Here is a 19,926-nt window from a genome sequence, read left to right as displayed (position 1 = left end):
CAGGAGGAAAATAAACATTCGACCGGGATGTGCACTCAGAAACAGCCATGCTCATCTCTCTTTTCCCTCTCGCCTTTAATGTCCTCACCCCATTACTCTCCATCGCTCTCCTTCTCTTTATGCCTCTTCAATGCACACAAACACTAACAGCTGGTATAACTAAATGCATTTGAATCCTGACAGTGCGTCCAGGTTCCTTGTGTCCTAAAGGCAACACAAACAGAAGTCCCGAAGCTTGGTTGCCCACAAACAGAGAGCTATTTCTGTGCCTTGGATGGACTTGCTTTCTGCTTTTGCCAACGCTGCGAAGCACACAGATGCATATCTGATCACGACACACACATGCACACAAAAACCTGCCAAGCACATAAAGCCTGTGAATGCATATCACAGTTTAACGCATTGTAATCCAGAGGCAAATAAAAGACAAATATTTCCTGGCCACAGAACCATGTGCTGATATGATGAATATCAGTTTGAGGCTGTTACAGCTTTTGAATAAAGGCTTGTTTATCTTGGGGGAAACATGTCCTTGACCACCAACTGACTGGCGGGATGTGTGCTTGCGTGCGAGTGGGTTGGTGGATAAGAAAGGATCAAGAATGGGTGTGCAAGCCTGGCATATCATATGTGTATTATATTACATGATAGAAAGCCTGCGCCAACATTTGACAGCCACTGAAAGACAAAAAACACAATAAAGACTTGTCCTGGACCACCTCTGTGTGTCTTTCTGGATCTCCTGAGTCTTCCTGGGCACATAAATGTCTACCGTCTTATCAGGGTGACATTGGAAGACCAAATCAAACTGTGTGGGAGCCAAAACAAGCATCTGAGCTTATAAACGACGGAGTGTGTCTCATAAAAATCTGATTTTTAAAAATTATTTTGTCACAACTTTCTTCCCATAGTGCCCTGCATATGCAGAGTCTGTCCAAAGTACAGTCTATGTTTTTTCACTCAAAATGTTTTACAATTCATCCGCAGAGGGAAGTGCGTTTATTTCCTCTTGCAAAGCACTTCTATGTGGACTGATAAAACAGTCACAAGAAGATTGCTGTTTTTTTCTTTTGCAACTGGCAAACATAAAGCGGCTTGCTACCAAGTCAAGCAAGATAAATTAAAAAAAATCCTCAGGTGGTTGAGTCACTGGAAACCACATTCTGAAACAGTATTTTGTACAGGTCAGACACACACGCTTTGACTCACTGACACACACTCAGGACATCATCACAAACAACTGGATAGATCTGTGAGGTCAAACACAGAGGTATGTCAAACTGGTGATGAAACAGTAAACCAGATTTCAACAATCCAAATGTCTAATCGAGGTGGATTCTGCTCTTACTGACAAGGGACACTTGTCACTTTCTGCCTCCTCGAAACTGACAACTTGGACCACATCAGCATTCTCAAATAGTCGTGCACTTTGCAAAGGCCTCACAATAAGCCACAAATATGCTTTGCTCTGGTCCGTGTTATGAAGTTTCATGAATATTGATTTTGAAAGACGGAGCAAAACATTTCCAGATGAATCACATCATTCCTAAAACAGGAGTTTTGTGTTTCGTATTAGATGCTTGGACATAAACTCAAGGAATTGTAGAAAGAGCTTTAAGTCCTGCTACTCTGCATCTTCAATGGTGTGAATCCGCTGTCCCTCAACAAAATTCTCACTGCAGTGGGACAGATGTGCTGCACTTTTGTGTCCACCTCAGTCAAACTGGTTGGACTTCCATGTCTTAAGGTCAGGTGTGACACGCGGAGCAGAAAGTTTCCTGCAGATTTAAATGGCTGCTATTTCGGATAAAAGCCACTTGTTTAAGGGGAAGAATTTTCTCTTGCAGGAGAAACATGGTGAAGGGTTGCAGGGGGCAGAGCAGGGACTGAATCCACAATATAAGGTTGAGCTGAAGTTTGAAACTAAAAGTTTTAGATGTTTAAGAGATTATGGCTCAGGACATCGAGATCTGATTTTCTTTTCTGTCCCCGTTCGTGCATGCATACATTCATATTGGGTGTTTGTGTCTTCTTCGAGAGCGAGATGAGGCAGATGTGATCTCTCACTGTTTGTGTGTATCTGTGTGTGTGTGTGAGGGGGAGAGCGTGTCAGTAAGTGATTTATAGCACTCCCTCTCTGAGCCAAACTTTGCTGCTGGCCTGCAGAGCTGACCCGAGACTAGATTAGCTGTCACCGACATCACAGTATCATCTGTTCCTGTTAGCATTACACAAAGTTTGGAACCCAGTATCTTCTCCTCTGCATCCTTTTCTGTGGTTGTGTTGTGTCACTTGCACATCTTTCTTCTTCTTCTGCAGGGCTTAACAAAATCTGTCTCAGTTCCATATTTATTATTCCTTAAAACTCGCCTCAGGAGATTAGTGTAACAGGATTTGTCTTTTGGATATTATAAACAGATCACCGTGTTAGCAAAGATAGCTGAGAACTGAATGATACATTTGTTGCAATGAGGCCTGTGTCCAATACTAGCAGGCTGTTTCCGGTTAGCAGAAGAGAGATCAGAAAGTGGATCAGGGCAAAAAGGAGAACAATCTGTGAAGCATAGCTCCTTGTCAGCGCTGGAAACGAACTACAAGTTTATTTATGCTTGAACAAATCTGTAACTTTATGTGTTGCAGCTCTGATATTATTGTTCCCCGGTAAATGCAGGGAGGCATGATGGGAGGAAAGCGTTGACAAAGAAGAAATCGGAGAAGGAAAAGGAGGAGAACCTAGTGGAGAGGTCATGTCCTCCTTGTTTCATTAAATTGGATGAGTTGTGTCTGTTTCTCCTGAGTAGAGGGATAATATGTATGAGACTAGTTAACAGCTGACAACTGTAACTGGGCAAACCAAACATGCATTTAAAGTTTCTTAACCTTGCTTGGGTTTCTATGAGAGTTAATGAGGTTCAGGTCAGGTCACAGTACCGTAATCACTGTGTCACTAAACCACAAAGAAAAATATCTCCCCTGTCTACACAGTGAATACTATTCAGTATCACTGAACTTCAGCCATTTCTCCACACAAGTTTTAACAAAATAAAATGTTTTCACTCACTGGAAGTCCTTGATCTCCTTGGGACCCTGATGAGCCACCAGGTCCTGGAGCTCCTGGTGCTCCCGGGGACCCCTGAGAGAAAGACAGGCAATAAGAGAGCACGATGGAGAAAGAAGGTCACAGGAAGCAGAGGGATCAGTCGGCCGATGTATCAGAGTGATCTGACAGACAAAATGCTGAGAACAATAAGAAAAAAGCCTTACAACTGGTCCAGGGGGTCCTTGTCGTCCCTGTGGTCCAACGTTACCCGGCAGACCCTGAGAGACACAGATGAACGCTTACTGTACTAAATATTAAGTGCACTTTCATAATTGTGGGTTGAACTTTGTTTTGCACAAGCCCTTTCGAAATGCCACCAGGAATTTCCTGAAAGTCTCAAGACTAACCCGACAGTAACACTTTTATTTTCTCATGCAATTAACATACTAACTACTGATGGAAACCACACTCAGTAGCTGTTGCATCTGCTGTTCCTACTGGCAGCTGTTCATCCTATAGTCTGCAAGAAACTGCCTCCAACCAAACCTTTACGTTTGGTTTTCCTTTCATACAGCTTCTACAAACCACAGGTGCTTTCTTCCTGACTTCTGGGTTATTCACAATCTGTGTCTGTCGCCTCAAGATGTTTAAAGCCTTCTCACTGAATGTCTTCATGTGGTTTGAACAGAACACGTTCATACCTACTGAGTGACAATTCTGCGGGTCTGTTTTTGTTAATGTATGACATACGTATAATAACCTGATATGTAATGACAACAAGTGCTTTGTTGTAGCTCAGTATTTATGGCTCATTCAAATTGAACAAATTCAGTGCTATTAATACATGTTTTGGAAGCTGAACTCCTGGAAAAAAGCTTAGCCTGAGTTCAGCTAATCATCTCATTTTAGCTTGGAAGTCTGAAGTTACTTTGTGGTCACACACTGAGCCTGATGCCCTTTCAACATGGACACTCTACACATGTAGCACTCATTTTAACATGTGTGAGGGTACAAGTCATGAATTAAAAGCAATACAGTTTGCTAAATATTTCTAAAGATGTATTCCGGACATGTGTTTGACTTGCGTGCACCGTTTTGCGAATCCCATTTGGTAAGACAAAGAGGGACAGCACATGTTGGAACAGGAAATTCCCGTGTGGAGTTAAATCCTAAAAGCTCGCTACAACAGCTAAAGCTTCGAGCGTAGTTAAATTCTCATGGTGATCTTTATTTCCAAACACATATACCAAAACCAAGTGTTGTTCTGCTTCTCTAAAAGGCAGAGCCAGAATGTGACATCAGCAGCTCCTCTGTGAGAGTCACTCTGGTGTCACACAGTAAACACTCGCCCTGGCAAACCCACTAATGGGACTCTGGAGGAGGCTTTAGTTCCTCCCAGTATTCAAGTCTCACAGAGTTACACACTTTTGACTTTGAAATCCTTTCAAATTGAGCAGAAACACAACTGGAACAAGAAGAATCACCATCTAAAGACAAAAAAGTTACAGAATTTCCTGCTGCGGAGCAAACAAGCATTAGATGTGACACGGGGACAAGAGTCAGCCTGGTGTCACACTATAAACACTCGCATTACTGGCTTGACTATAATCCAGATATTATCAAACTTTTTCTACCCGAGGTCCATATAAGAAATTCAGCCTCCTGCCTTCTTTCACAGGAGTCAAGCTCATGAAAATGTATCACTGCTGTTATATTTTCAGAGCCCAGCTGCAACAGGTTTACGGTCTGACCTATTGTCTAAGAAAGTGGGGTGAGGCTAATCGAATTCAGATTTTTGCATGTCTGCTGAAACACCCCCAACAAAGTGCAGGTTCCTCTTTGCAATCTCTACCAATAAGCTCAAGCTTTTCATTTTCATGAAACTTTCTTTGCAAGGGGCTACGAGGTGAGCTGGGACGCGCAAATAAAAGATCTGCACCTCCTCCACGATAGTTTACAAGTCATCAGTATATCTTAAATAATAAAACTGTGAGCCACAGTGATGGACATGTATTTTTTCAGTCTGGAATGCCAGCATGTTTTTATGAACCTGTATCTTGGGGAAAAGAGCCTAAAAAATAGAAAAAAGAAAAAAAAGTTGTGGAATGTAAGCATCGATGACAAAATAAAAATTTATAGCTCTCCTTGACCCATCTCACTGTGATACGGACAAATAAAGTACCCAGGAGACAGTTGCTATTGTTTCAACTGATGTAACTGGCTGCCAGACTTCTTTTTTACTCTGAGGCAGGTTTTTTTTGGCTTTTATTCACCTCACAAAAAGTTCTGTACAGTGTGTGTGTTCCCAGTGGACTGGTGTGATGTTGATAATTTTTATACTGTGAATCAACAAAGGACTATCTGCTCTCCCTGTTCTGCTTTGTACACATTGGATGATGCAGACTTTAGTTATTGGAATAACCCCAAAAACTCACAAACACAGGCAATGTGAACGAATGTTCATATTTTAAAGTTGCTTCTTGCTCATAATTACTGTGCACTTGGGTATATTTTACTTTCTATATCGCTGTCAAATGAACAGTGATAGCAGAGTTCGCTGATAACCTCTTATGAATTGATTCTTATTAGTATTCACCTCGTCCCCTTTCTTACTGCTTCCAATGCATCCTCTAGAAAAAAAAAAACATTTAGAGGGAGTTCAGCCTGAGCACGCTGCTGGAGACATCAGAGTGTGACGCTGCAGAATAAAAGCTCTAACTCGAGATGTTTCCTGTCGTGTATGGAAACGAAATTCTAATTAGCTCCTTGTGATTCCACAAACAAACCCACTGTGGAGTTTGCTTTGTAGTTCTCTTGACAACACGCACAAATATAAAATACACAACAGATCCGTAGCATTCTGATGAAATACAGTAGGGATGTGGGAGGCCTGTCATAATCAGTGCTGCAAAGGGGGATGTCTTTCCCAGTTTATAGCAGCTAAAATTGCTCCCTGATTAGTAATTCAACATGATTACACTCAATAATTACATTAGTAAACATGCACTGTGTTCTGCGAGCGTGGGTGTGTTACAATGTGAAAATCTGAGGACTCGATTCAGTAAACTGCTGAACAGGGGTTTGTAAATTGTGCCATAAAAGACTCAAGCTGTGAAGTGTTTTAAATTTACAATCAAGTTTTTTTTGTCTTTACATTTTCCAATTGGTGGACACTTTTTGCAATGGCTAACTGGACTGAATGAGCAGGGATTGACAGATGGTGTTTACCTAATACAACTGAAGAGTCTTAGAACTAGAAAACCCCATTTACAACTACTGAAGCTCACATAACAGCTCAATAATAAAGGGCCCAGTAATTAAAAGAAATGCTTGAATAAAATATTAATATTCTGAATGAAGATAAGCCGTCTGATGAAGACATTAGACACAGTACACTGTTTCCTTGTTAACCCAGCACCTTTTAGTAATATCTCATACCTCAAATCACTGTAAGATGTAGCCAGAAAAGAGTCTAACTAACCACTTGCATAATTCAGAGGTCAAACCACTGATTTGAGTGATCCTGTGACCTTTTCTGGACAATCCAATACAATGTTCTTTAGGCTCTCTAGCATTCATGAGAGAAACTACATCCTGAGGTGTGCACTGCATTGGTTTCAGCATTCATGCTGTTGCCAATTACTGCATGTGCATTACTGACAATGGAAGATGGCGACTGGTGACTAGTTCAGTGACATCCTTGGGCCCATTGGAGAGACCCCAATACATCTGTTTGTGAAAGATGATTATAGTCAGAAATCTCTAGCACACTGCTGCCTCAAAGCAACAAAAAAAAAAAAAAAAAAACCAGAAAAAGGAAGATACAAAATAAAGTTGCTAACAAAGCAGATTAAATCATTTGCCACAGATGTAATTTCACATTGTTCTGGCTGTTAATGGCACCCTAAATTAAACCAAAACTGAATATGAGTTGATGCTTTTTAAAGTTCATGAACTCCTATCTCAAACCTATCTCAGGCACTGTGAGAAGAAACTCCAGCCAACATACAAGTGTCCTGAAGGAAACGGCGTGACAAGCCTGAAAACTACACAACTTCTTCTGAACACTGAGGGGATGAGCTCTGGATTCCTGTCAGCCAACAAACAGACAGCAGATGGATTATGTGTAGAGTCTTTCACCTCACCAGGAGCCAGGCCAGCACAAAACTCCTCTGTTATCATATTACGTATTTGGATAAAACCTCCTCTTTCAGCCTGCTGACACATTACGCTCTGGCTGTGTTACTGTTCTGGTATTTACAGCCCAGTTGGGTATTGTAAGGTCTGATTCCTCTGTCAGCATCAACTGCAGCCAGCTGGTATCACAGAGCCTTTATGAATGGGATCTTATCTATTGTGAGTGTTGTGTTCAAAAGTTCAAGGAAGACTTGTGTGGTTTTATGAAGAGACATAAAACCAAACAGACAAACACAGCTGTACATTCAGATACAGTACACAGCTGGAAAAAGGACCACAAATATATTCACAAGAGACTTGAACAACCATTGTGTGTTTTTTTGTAACTTTTGAATTGTCCTTTTGTAATAGACTACATTGCAAAATCATACTATACAGTACATCCCAAGAACCACTGAATCACACTATGTGACAGTAACCCATGGAGGTAATGTCAGTGCTATATCTTACCCTTACTCCTGGGGGGCCGTCTCTGCCATTGGAGCCCGGGCTTCCAGGAACACCCTAAACAAAACGCAAACGATCAGGTTTGATTCACTATCTCAACTAGTTCACATACAATACAGCATGTCACCGCACATTTAGTTATCAAGATATAAGATATAAAATGAAGAAAATCAGCATTTAAACTGCTATTGTGGACTTTCATTTGTCTTTCAGTCATGACAAGCTGCTATTCCTTCAGATCAGGGTGTCAAACTAAATAAATGTCTTTTTTCTTACAATAATTGAAATGCACATGCACCTTCAACCAAAGGTCAAATCAGAAAAGGGTTTCCTGTCTTGTTCAGTGATGCTTTGACAGCAGCAGACATAAATATGATTGGTGGAAAGAACCCTCAGGGTACAGAACAGTGTCGAGAACCAGCAGGCCACCCTGCTGCGCTCCATCTCCTGCCCCATTTCCCCTTCATCCACCTCTCCGCAGGTCAATGCACACGACCAATTCCAAAATACAGTCATGGATTAAGTGTTGAGGTGATTTATCTCTGCACTTCAGTATTAGTGGAGAGCTCATAAAACAGGACAGTTAACACTGTTAAAGGTACAACAAATTACAGGGCAGGGTCGCCGGGGACAGGCCTGGTATGATTAATGATGTACCGTTGTTTAGATGTTGGCTGATGTGCATTCTCCCAAGACACTGGCAATAATCTCTCCACTGCCGCTTTCACACACGCATCTACAAACTCCAACACACACACAAACAAGGAGCAGGGAAGCAAGCCAGTGCAGCTGCAGTTGAAGGGTATTTTTCAATTGTTGTTTCTTCCTTTAACCAAAACATTTAAAATGAATCAACACGCTAAAATGACTGGATAAAAATGATGAGGAGGTTTTTGGGTAACACTTCATTTTAACGTTTTAACAGAACCCAAGTGTGACTCTGATTCAACTCATTAGCTTTAGGATTGCTTTACCGCAGAACACACACACATGCACACGCACACACACATCTGCAGAAGATCTAGAAGGAGACCAATCTTAAATTATGGCCACACACACACACACAGAGAATATTCCTCTCTGAGACGAAACAAAAATTACTTGGTAACACCCCCACACACGCACACTGATAAACAGAATGAAAGTGAGAGAGGTGAGAAAGATGGACAAACACACATGAACACAAACACACACTCGTTGCTATTCATTGCAGCTGCATTTTTCATTGTCAAATTGAAACAGAGGTGGGGGGGACACTGATGACAAGGTTACACAGTATTTACTGCAGTGAGAGACGGCGAGGGAGAGAGAGAGAGAAAGAGAGAGCGAGAGAGAGAGAAAATGAGAAAGAGAAAGCGAGAGAGAGAGGGAAAGGGGAAAGGAAAAGGGAAAAAGAGAGCAAGAGAGGTAATTGATGTTTTAGAGTTGTGATATTCTCTGTGGTCCCTCGTATATTACAACAGGGCCCTGGAAGCTACAATATTCCCCCACTGAGCCACACACACAAGCACGCACACACACACACACACACACACACACACACACACACACACACACACACACACACACACACACACACACACACACACAAACACTCACACCCATTCATATTCCTCTCTCTGACAAAACACATTATTACCAGGTAACATAGTGCGGCACAGGGCAGCACTGCCAGCTTTTATTAATAGGACTATGCAGGCAGAGGGAGAGTTAGATAGTGCTGCATCAGGAAGTGTTGCAGCTCTCGGCGAGCTGGTCCTTCTCCCCTCATGAGAAGCATGGCTGTAGGCAGTCCAGACCTCAGTAATTCTACATCAGATCCTACTGTGTATATATTTTATATATGAAACTTCAGATAAAACATCTGTTCTATTCTTCAAGTGTCTGCTGGCAGCGCTACTTTTATTTATTTATTATTTTATGTGTTCATGCACATTCGTGAAGAAGGGGGTGGTCAGCTGGTCCGAGGTTTGCTGGTGCGCTGTAATCCTGCCGGAGCCACTTCTCCACATAGCACTCTTCAAAGCAGCGTAATGGCTGAAGTTACAGCAGGTGTATGGCTTTCAAACAAAATATTTATAGATGGATTAACGGCACACAGTGCAGTGGGCTCCAGTTATGAACGCTGGTCTGAAGTCAGTACATCAGAGAACCATGCTGACATGTCTGTTGTACTAATGCTAATAAGTTTAACAACATATACAAACAGTATGTCATGCTTCAAAACTGCTACTACACCTGCTTTCTGCTGTAATGTAAATATTCAAGCTAATGGTGTGCAAGCAGTGTGCATTTAACGAGTCAAGCTCATGAGGCCTGATGAGACACGGCAAAACCAAAAGACAAACTTTTATTTCACGTGGATGTGACTGACATGTTTCAACCACACTAACAACGTTAACTCACAAAAGTCTCAACACAAGAGTCTGATTCAAACCATTTGATGAGCCAGACTGCACAAGATACACATAGATAAAAATCCTGAAAGAACTAAATAATCATCATGCACATGATTATTAGCATCAAAATAGCAACAAATTGTCTTCACGGCTGCCTCTGCCAAAAACTGTTATGTTTATCTGCATCAGCACTACAGCTGTTCAATATAGTATAAATTATCATCATCATCATTATTGTAAAATTTAGCCTTATAAACTCTGTTAATGCCAAAGACTTCCTGAACAATTTAAGTAATTAATCAGCTACCCAGCCATTAAATTTACTCTTAAATACAAGAAGAGTGCACTCAGTAACGTGCAGATCTCCGCCAGGCTTACAGTCAAGATAGCGGCAAAGATAACAAACACAGAGATTTATTCATCTCTTAGCTTGCCTAACTTTAGTGGATCATAACATATCGAATTAATCTGCAGATGCTGTGGTCCAAGATAAGACCAAATGTTTCTACGGATAACCATGCGAGGCCCTAGAGCATACAGTGATAAAGGTGCACAAACAGGATCAGGCTGATGGGTCCAGTAGTATGTGAGATTAGCTGCGGACAGATACACATAGATGGGCACACACGGTGAAACACATGATCCCCCTCCAGCCTTACACTTGGCAGACATAAAGAAAATGAATAAAGATATCCTGCAGCACCATCCTGCAGTATGAAATTGGGGGGTCATTAAAGGAAACCTCCCCATCACAGTACAGTGTGCTCTGACAGCTGATCAATGTATCAGTTTGGCTTGATCTGTGATCGGCAGATGGGAGCAGCGTCTGTAACAACTTGTGCTCTGGATTGGAAAAGAAAATAATGGCGTTCCTTTAAGCTGTCTGCGGGTGCTGTCTCGCAAAATCAAAACTTTTGCAATGTCAGCTCCACATGGAGAGCTTGACTGCAGCTAAATTTGCTTGTAATGAATTTAAAATGTGGTTATCCACTCATCCTCTGAAACTTGTTATCCCTATACAAACCACTGTTGTAGCTTGTCCCAGGACACAGAAATCATATTTTTAACAGGTTGTTATCACAGGACAGACACAAAACAGGGCCCAAAATTCTTACAAAAAAGATCAGAACCTTCTAAACTATGAGTTTAACACAACGCATGTGCACTGCCTGCCAAATGAGTACATATTAAATAATTTAGACCACGAGCTGTAAATCAAACTGGTTTGCACCTCTGTGACATCCTCTACTGAATCTGAGCTCAGAGCCATAACAAAATCCACCATCTTATTTCATTCATCCTGGTCATCAGACAACACAGACAAAACTAGCCAAGGAGACTATCCCGGTGCATAAGCTTGATGAAAGCAGGTGTATTTGCTGGAAAGACCTGCACATCTCTGCAACAGTCAGACAGTGCTGCATCAGGATCTATTTTGACTCAGTGAGTGACTGAGAGGGAGCGGCAAGAGATGTTGGCTCCCACATTGTCCACTAACGATTTGAATAAAGTAAATTCAGCGAAATAAATGTCCTACATCTACAACAACTCACAACAAAGTTGTATGCTTAACAGAAACGTGTGCACAATATGTGTTTTCGCACACTTGATTTAAGCACTAAAAGACATTTTGATGACCAAATGTGGTGATAATGAGCTAATGGGCCAAGACAGTAAAACAGAGGCTTATTTCATGTGCTAGTGCGGTTAAAAACTAGACTGCCTATGAGATACAGTCTTCACAGATCTATCCTTTACTAGTCCACACCGCAATAAATCACTATAATGAACATTAACAATTCATAGTAAAATGACTTTTGCTGTGCGTCATCTAGCCCCCTGTGAACTGCTATAGCTTTTTTACATCATCACATCTTGTTATGTTGCCTCAATGATGCCTTTAATTTGTAAATCACCAGCCTACTGGGCATAGAGCAGTACAGATTCAAGGCCCAAAACATGGGACACCTTCATATGCGTTTTCACTTAATTAGCCTGATTAGATCTCTTATCAGGTCTCTCTCTCTCTCTCTCTCTCTGTGTGTGTGTGTGTGTGTGTGTAGACTGAGCTTGACTGACCCTCTTGTTGCACCTGTAAAGGTGGGACAGCTTGCAGAAATTGGTGGGTTGATGTTACATAATTTCCAGCATTCCTAGCTCTACCCAACTTCAGCCCAAGCAGATGTGTAATTTAGCAGAATAACTAACAGATGCGAGGGTGTGCGTCATGAGGCAGAGCAGAGCTACTGTTTGTTACAGGAAAAAGTGTGTTTTGCAAGCAGTGCAACGTGTCAAGAGAGATGTTTTCACAGATATGTATTAAAAAATCCCTGCAGAATTAAATGTCTGTCAGCACAATTATAAGCACATGTTTCTCCTGGTTCACAGTTACAAGAACATTGACTCTGTCCTTGCAGATGTCCAGGGCTCCCAGTAGAGCACCAGTAAATGAATTCAGTATTACCTCTGATTGGTTCACTGCCCAATAATGGAGACACTGGTAATGATAATTCACATCTCGATGATTCCATTAAGACAGCTCTGTGTCTGTCTCCACATACACGTGCGTGCCAGCAACAAAACAGCCCACGCACACACGTATGTACACATGCGTGCACACACACACACACACACACACACACACACACACACACACACACACACACACACACACACACACACAAAGTGCTACTAAAAGCTTTATCTTCATATTCCCCATTTCTCCACTCGCCCCTGGATTCTCACACTTTCATAAAAGTACAACAAATCCAAGCTGTCGCAAACACCGTTCACACAGACATGACCCCATACAACATTTTAGCTGCATGTAAAAATTCACAGGACCTCACCATGACGACAAACAGGAAAACAAAAAGAAAAAGAAGTGCAGTCGAAAACATTTCTGTTTTCTTTGGATAATTACAACTGTGATGCACAGTAATACAAAACCAAAATCAATAACTACATATTTGGTTTCAAATAGCCTATGACTATCCAGTATCTTTCTTAACAGACAAAAAACTATCAAGCCCTAATATGTTGAATTTCAGCCTTTGTTGCACTTGAGCTGTTGAGATAGCCATAACAGCCTAGCCTCGCTTAAACTGTAGCTAAATTTAGGCCTACTTACTGATTTTTCCATAGATGTCATCTTTGAATAAATATTATTTTGATGAGGTGACATCTTGGTAATTCAGTTTGTTAATTTCCAAGAGGCAGTAGCTAAATCCAATTACAACGGACAACCCCCCCAGCTAAAGCTAATGAGAGTGACTTAATAGAGTATCATTAACTGCCATCCCAGCTTTTCACTTGGACTTAATTCATAGTAATAGGTTTGGTTAAGTTACTTTTAAAGCACATATTTAAAGGAATTAGGAAAATTGGATAGACAGATTGAATCCCTATAAATTATGAACATTTAAGTTTATTATCATAAATAAAATTTTAAAATGGAAGAGAAAGATGAAAGTACATATTCTGTTTGTAGATACTCCCTCTTGCTTTTCCTGAAGATTACCCAGAGTCATAGTACAGTTTTGTTTGTTTTGTCCATGTTTTAGGTATTATATGTAGGGGCTATGGAAAGGATTTTTTTGGGCAAAATAATTAGCCTGAAAGCAGCTTTCTGTCTGCCATACTGAAAATGCCCAAACCTTTATTCTTAACTGTACTGCTTCTGTATTGTTGATTCTGCTCTCTGCCTTTAGGACAGTGCAAATGAATAAATGAATGAATCTGTCATTCTACGGCACCCACACATATTCATTATTTATAAACAAGCCAACAAACAAACGTATATGTCTGACGCCCAGCTAGCTGCAGCAGTTTTAATCCTTGCAATGTAATGTAATGCAATTTATTTATTTAAACAGGGACAGCGCACAATAAAACATTAATCCTGTACAACAAGAGAATATGCATTGTGCCAGGTTATAGCAAATTGCTAATTTCCACCTGTAGTCCCTGGGCAGGTTGATGGAATAATACATAAAAGAAAAATTACTAAGACTATGTAATATGGCCTTAATAACAACGTTTTTACATTTCCACACTTTGTCCACCTCAAAATGTAGTACATCTAGTCTAATCTAATATATATGTGTGTGTGTGTGTGTGTGTGTGTGTGTGTGTGTATTGTGTAATATAAGGCACTAGAGAAGTGTCAAATGACAATGAAAAATGAGTTCAAGTTACAGAAATATGCCTTCATAGGGCAACAAGTCTAATTTCTGTGAGCCTGCAGGGTCTATGTCACCTCAGTGATAATGGCTGTAAGACTCATTTGTATTCTCCACACACACATACACAGAAGAACAATTTATAAACATAGTCTATCTCTCGCTCTCACGCACACACACCCGCCTACGCACGTACGTGCACGTGCACACAGACATACACACACACGCACGCAGAGCTGGGTTTGTTATAACCAAATACTTCCCTTACAAAAACACAGGGGGAAATCACTGCACATCAGGCAGATTGGAAAATAGTTGCCCCTCTGGGTTCTCCTTCGTGATGCTGGGAATCATATCAACACCCCTAACACACACTTCACGTCTGTATCTACCTGTAATGTCCATTTGTTGGGATATGTTGCCTTACCATTTGTCCAGCTGGACCAATTGCTCCTCTCTCTCCCTTCTCTCCAGCCGCACCCTGTAAAGCAAACCATGACATTAGATCTCAGTTGGACCAGGGGTCACACCAATAGCTACCAAAGGACTGGAAAAAACAACATCAGTTGTCTTAATAAGATGCTGTGCCACCACAAGTCCCCGGAACAGCTTCAGCATGCTTTGGACAAGATCCTTCAAGTGTCTGGAAGTCTATTTGAGGCATACGTCAACATTTGTCAGTTTATAGCAGCAGGTGGTTGACAGCTCAATACTAAGTCGGTTTCTAATTGCACGCAGTTTGTGACCTTAGTGGAGACAGGCGGGGATGAAATAGCAAACAGCACACTTTTTGTGACTATGCTTCCATTGTAATCTAATGTAGCAGTGATTTTTGCTCCTTACCAGTTTAATTTCTAAAACATTTTATCCAATACATTTCAGCTAAACATTAGACCCACAGTTGATTATTTTGAGAGGGAGAGTTAAACAGCACTTAAAGAGCTAAATTATGCTTACAGTATTTTAATGTTGAAATTATCAAGTAATTATGGAAATTTCCAAGATGTGGTGCAGCACTCTTGAAAATATGACATTATGCTGCCTTTCCATATGCACACACAAACACACACAAATCAAAGTCTTACCGGGGGTCCCTGAATGGAGAGACCACTGGGTCCCTGAGGACCAGGTGGTCCAGAGGGTCCAGGAGGGCCAATCTCTCCCACTGGCCCTTGAGGTCCCTTTGAACACAACACAATGGAATTCAGTATTTCAAAGTTAATTTGAACTGACATCTTTAATCAACATGGAACCAGAAATGACATCTTTAATTCAATGACAACTGAAAAAGAATGAGGATCATGTGATGGGATCAAAAACTCCAGAACAGTTACTAAATGGACCTGAATGTGAGAAGGTTTTGTCAGCACGGCAGATCATTTAGTGAGGAGTCTTTTGAGCTGCTGGAAATGCATCTAATGCATTTTAACCACTGTACAAATCCTTAATCCATCTACTCTTCAGTAACAGCTACGTGGAACTTAAGTAGCACCTCAAATGACATACCGAGAGCTAGAAAATGTGACATCTACACAAATTAGATGTACAGTACATGACACCATTGGCTGCTTCTATTATGACATCTACTACAGGAACCAGATTTAGACACTCCTCTATCCCTCTACAATCAGGTTGTGCCAGTGTGATGACTTATTTGATGTATGTGTACAAGCTGCAGTCAGAGTTCCTGCAGAAGGAATCAGAAAAGTGGAATTCCTGCAAACCGGCACTGATTCTCAGCATTCGTAGCTTGTCGGCTCAGTAGCAGCAGTAGCCAAAGTAATCTTCACTCTGGCTGTATATATCGTTTTACTGTTCAACCTTACAGTTACCGGCTTCCCGTCTTTCCTATCCATGCAAACAATCAAAAGAAACTTTGGATCAGATATACTCAAATGGAGTACTGAAATGTGTTATTTCATGTTTAACTAAATGATAAATGTCAATTAAATGTGGTGCCAAAACACCAGAAGAGATGAATCCATTTGTAGATGACTGATATTTAAATAACTTGAAGGCTTATTTTAATAAGTACACATTTTTTTTTCCTATTTATCGGTGCCGAACTGGTGAATAAGACTGAATAAGGATTCATGGAGGAGCTGGTATACAGCAGAATAATCCAGCTATTCAAATAAACTTGGCTGCAGCTGCAGAGGTAAAAATGCTGCTGAAGAGTGATCTGCCAGGCATGTATTTATATAGAACTGTGTACTGTACAGCAAGTGTGTGCCAGCAGGACGGGAAACCACATCTCACACCAAAACTAACACAATTACATCCATCAAATATAACACACATGGGCTTTATTGAAAAAGACTCGCATGAGTTCGATCCCGTCTTGGTTTCATTCTTGGGAATTTCTAGCAAGTTCTGGGTGGGCCACTGCACGGACTGCACTCGATACGCTGTCAATCAAAAAGTCAGAGTGAGACATATGGTTGAGATAATCAACCTTGTTTTACTGACTGACAGCCCTGCGTGGCAGAACCCCCGCTGCCTCTTTCAAAGAACAAAATCTTCAAAACACGTTTCTCTATATCTGAGTTTCAATTACAATCATGGGGACTGGGTATTGGTATTGAGAAACTTTCAACAGCGTAAGCCCTTGTACTGACTGCCACAGCTGTATGGTTTGTAACAGTCTGGAAGAGAATGCCATAGCAAAACTAAAGCAGATGCAAACTCTACAGTAAATCATTCATTAATAGTCCAGGACAGAATTTGTTGGAACTGTGTCTGTTAAAGACAGGATAGTAACAGCGACGATAAGAGCCTGCTTTAAGACCAAGGCCAAGTCTGATAAAGGCTTTTCCAAAATGACCACTCAGCCCAAGGGTGCTTCACATCTCGTCTGGAGGATTGAGTGGGCTGCTGTTGAGCAGGCTCTCAGTTTGTGAGTCGGGGGCATTACTGCACATGCTTAATTTCTTTCTCTTTATCTTCTAATCAGGAAGGGAGGTGTTAAGTCCCTGAAGGCAGAGGTATGGACCAGCCTGTTCTGATTATGAGTAAAATGTATTACAAATTAGAATCTTGCCTCGTCTTGTTAGGGCAGGGCGGGTGAGGTGCAAACTGACCCCGCCTCTTTCACCTCACGTAGGGTTCAATCAGATTGAACGTGACATCATCAGTTTGAGAGAGGGGGGTTGGATTAAGCTCTCATTCAAGAAATACAGATTTTTCAATGTTCAAGGTCAATTTATTCATCCATAAAACTATGGAAATTATGCTAACTCCTGCAGTGTATGCTTACACCCATGCCCATGATATTTCCGGTCCCGGCTAAACACCATCCAGTCCGACCAGCTCATGACTGTTAAGTACTGGGGTGCTTCTTCTTTCCCAGTTGGGAGCAAGTGAATCAACCACATGAAAGATGCCAGATAGACACTGTTTGAGACTTCTTATGCTCTGAAGGTTTTGATGAGGAATAAACGGTGTCTGAAATCAAGTGCATTTTACGGACCGTCACTCCTGGCTCTCCTCTGTCTCCTCTGGCTCCCCTTATGCCTGGGCCGCCCTGAAACACAAACCAAACACACACCGTAAAAATAGCACATAATCAGTGTTTGCAAACTGCGCGCCTTCAAAGAGAGTAATTACTAAGAAACACACCTCTGCAATAACACGTATCCATCAGACTCAGTTCAATTTTAAAAATCCAATAAAACTGGAAGTGCACGGTTCTTTGATATGAATGGATTATGAATTTGATGGACAGAAGCCAATACTGTTCTGTGCTGTAAACTGTCCCTCTGAGCTCAGCACTTCATTACGCTGCATCTGCAAGTAACAGCAGGAGTCTGGAGCTATAAACCTTGGGCTGACCCCTGTAGCCCCAAGGTTTATCCGGGGACAAACTACACACATCTGCTAATCATTGGCCGATTTGGGATACATCCTCTTCCTGTGTTTGCTTAAATAGGTCTCCCTTGGGAACGAGGGGGGGGGACTAGGTAGTTCCTACAGAAATTAGCCAGAGGGAACAGGAGGGATGGTTGCAAGACAGGGGAGGAATATGAGAGGAGACACACAGATGTGGTGAAAGCAAGAGGTCGGTCCTAATGGAATCATCATATGCTTCTTTCTACCAGTCTCTATATTAGGTTCTACATCTTATTAGATAACCAATGACAAGTTTGTCAGGAGTACCTCAATCCTGCTGTTTTACAAGACCTATTTAAACAGCTTACAGAGAGAATCTGCTGCACTGACTGATGTATATCTCTTTAAAGAGAACATGTATCGGTATTTATTACAAACATGAATTTGTTAGGCAGCTAAACATTATGTATAGGAGGCCTGTTTCCACATCTGCCACCACGCATACTATTAAAGGAGAGGTTGGGAAAATCTGCCCTTCTCTTTCTGTGCTACAATGTTCTATAAAGTTCAGCCAAAGCCATCATGAGGCTTCAGCTGTCTGAGTCAGGCAAGTCAAGAAGGTATCTTTGACTTTTTAGTACAAAATTCCCTCTTCGTATTTTCCTGGACAGTGCTTCCTTCCTGTGGAGGAATGGTTTGTGTTAGAGGGACAAAGGTTTGTTGCCCACAATAAACGTACAGGTGACAGCCAGGACTCAGAATACTGAAGCCTTATATAAGCTTCAGCTGAACTGAAATGCATTGTCGCAAACAAAGAGTGGATTTTATCCCCCTTCAGCGTCCATCAACAGTGGAGTGGTGCTGGGAAAGGATGGTTTAACGGCCAGCATGGAGAGGAGGAAGGACTACAGCAACCAATAACTCTCTCAAATATGTACGGTATGAGAGAAGTGAACTAAGGTAGACTTATAAAAGGTCAAACTCATCCTTTAAATTCTCCTTTTGGCAGCGAGGAGACAACATTTAACTTTGGCAAAGGAATGCAACTGCGGTACTTTAAATGTACTTAAAATGAAACAATTGTGCTATTGTAAATTCATGTTTGAAAAAATACATGTGTTATTTAAAATGATTGATTATGTTCATTAATTCAGCAATTTGTCTCTTAATGGATTTTCGCAAACAATGTGAGCCCATGACTTGTCTGAGGTCAAGCAAAAACCTGCAGAGAAACTGAAATTAGCTTCCAACAGCTACAGTGCAAATAATTGTGTTTGGATTTTTCATGGACCTTTAATGGTGATAGAAAAAAGTTCACCACCACTATTATCAACAGAGCAATTTGATGCCGACGGCAAATTTACATTTTTTAAACAACACTTGGATCTCAAACAGCATGGGCACAATTCAATTTTAACAAACGGAGATGGCAGGCAGCGCATGTTTTCCTTAATGTCAGATTGATTGCTGACTGATGTTTGGCATTGAGCTGGGTCTCTGCCGAATCAGGCAGTAAAGATTGGAATTCAGTTGGGGCAATCAATATTATTTCAATCATGACTCAAAGATTTACAGAGCTGAAGAGGCCTGCTGCTGTGCGAGACAGGAAAAGGCATACGTGTGTCTGACAGCGAACACAAACAAGGAAATTACTTTTAGGAAGAAAAGCACAGTTTGTCGAATGATGGCAGCAAGTGCAGAGCAATCATAAATCAGACTGCCAAAATACTAACTCTGTGTAGATTTATTATAGACAAGAGTATGTATATTCTGTTCAATACCAAGCATTTTACTTCATTAGTTTTAACAGGATTTTTTTTTAAAATAATTCTTT

The 19,926-nt window shown here is 41.1% G+C and overlaps 1 protein-coding gene across 1 annotated transcript in view; it reads right to left on the bottom strand.

Annotated features, from left to right (window-relative positions):
• The window catches only part of col14a1a (collagen, type XIV, alpha 1a), a 129,666-nt gene that overhangs the window by 11,760 nt on the left and 97,980 nt on the right, over window positions 1–19,926 (bottom strand). The window contains exons 37-42 of the mRNA XM_041941655.1: window positions 17,734–17,787; window positions 15,350–15,445; window positions 14,692–14,745; window positions 7,688–7,741; window positions 3,265–3,318; window positions 3,062–3,133 (exon numbers count right to left, since the gene is read on the bottom strand). Of these exons, the coding sequence (XP_041797589.1) occupies window positions 3,062–3,133; window positions 3,265–3,318; window positions 7,688–7,741; window positions 14,692–14,745; window positions 15,350–15,445; window positions 17,734–17,787 (384 nt within the window). The remainder of the gene's footprint in view (window positions 1–3,061; window positions 3,134–3,264; window positions 3,319–7,687; window positions 7,742–14,691; window positions 14,746–15,349; window positions 15,446–17,733; window positions 17,788–19,926) is intronic.

The sequence above is a fragment of the Chelmon rostratus genome, chromosome 8 (genome assembly GCF_017976325.1).
Source record: "Chelmon rostratus isolate fCheRos1 chromosome 8, fCheRos1.pri, whole genome shotgun sequence".
Taxonomy (NCBI): domain Eukaryota; kingdom Metazoa; phylum Chordata; class Actinopteri; order Chaetodontiformes; family Chaetodontidae; genus Chelmon; species Chelmon rostratus.
Note: the sequence above shows the minus strand (reverse complement) of the source record. Positions and strands in the feature narration are given on the sequence as shown.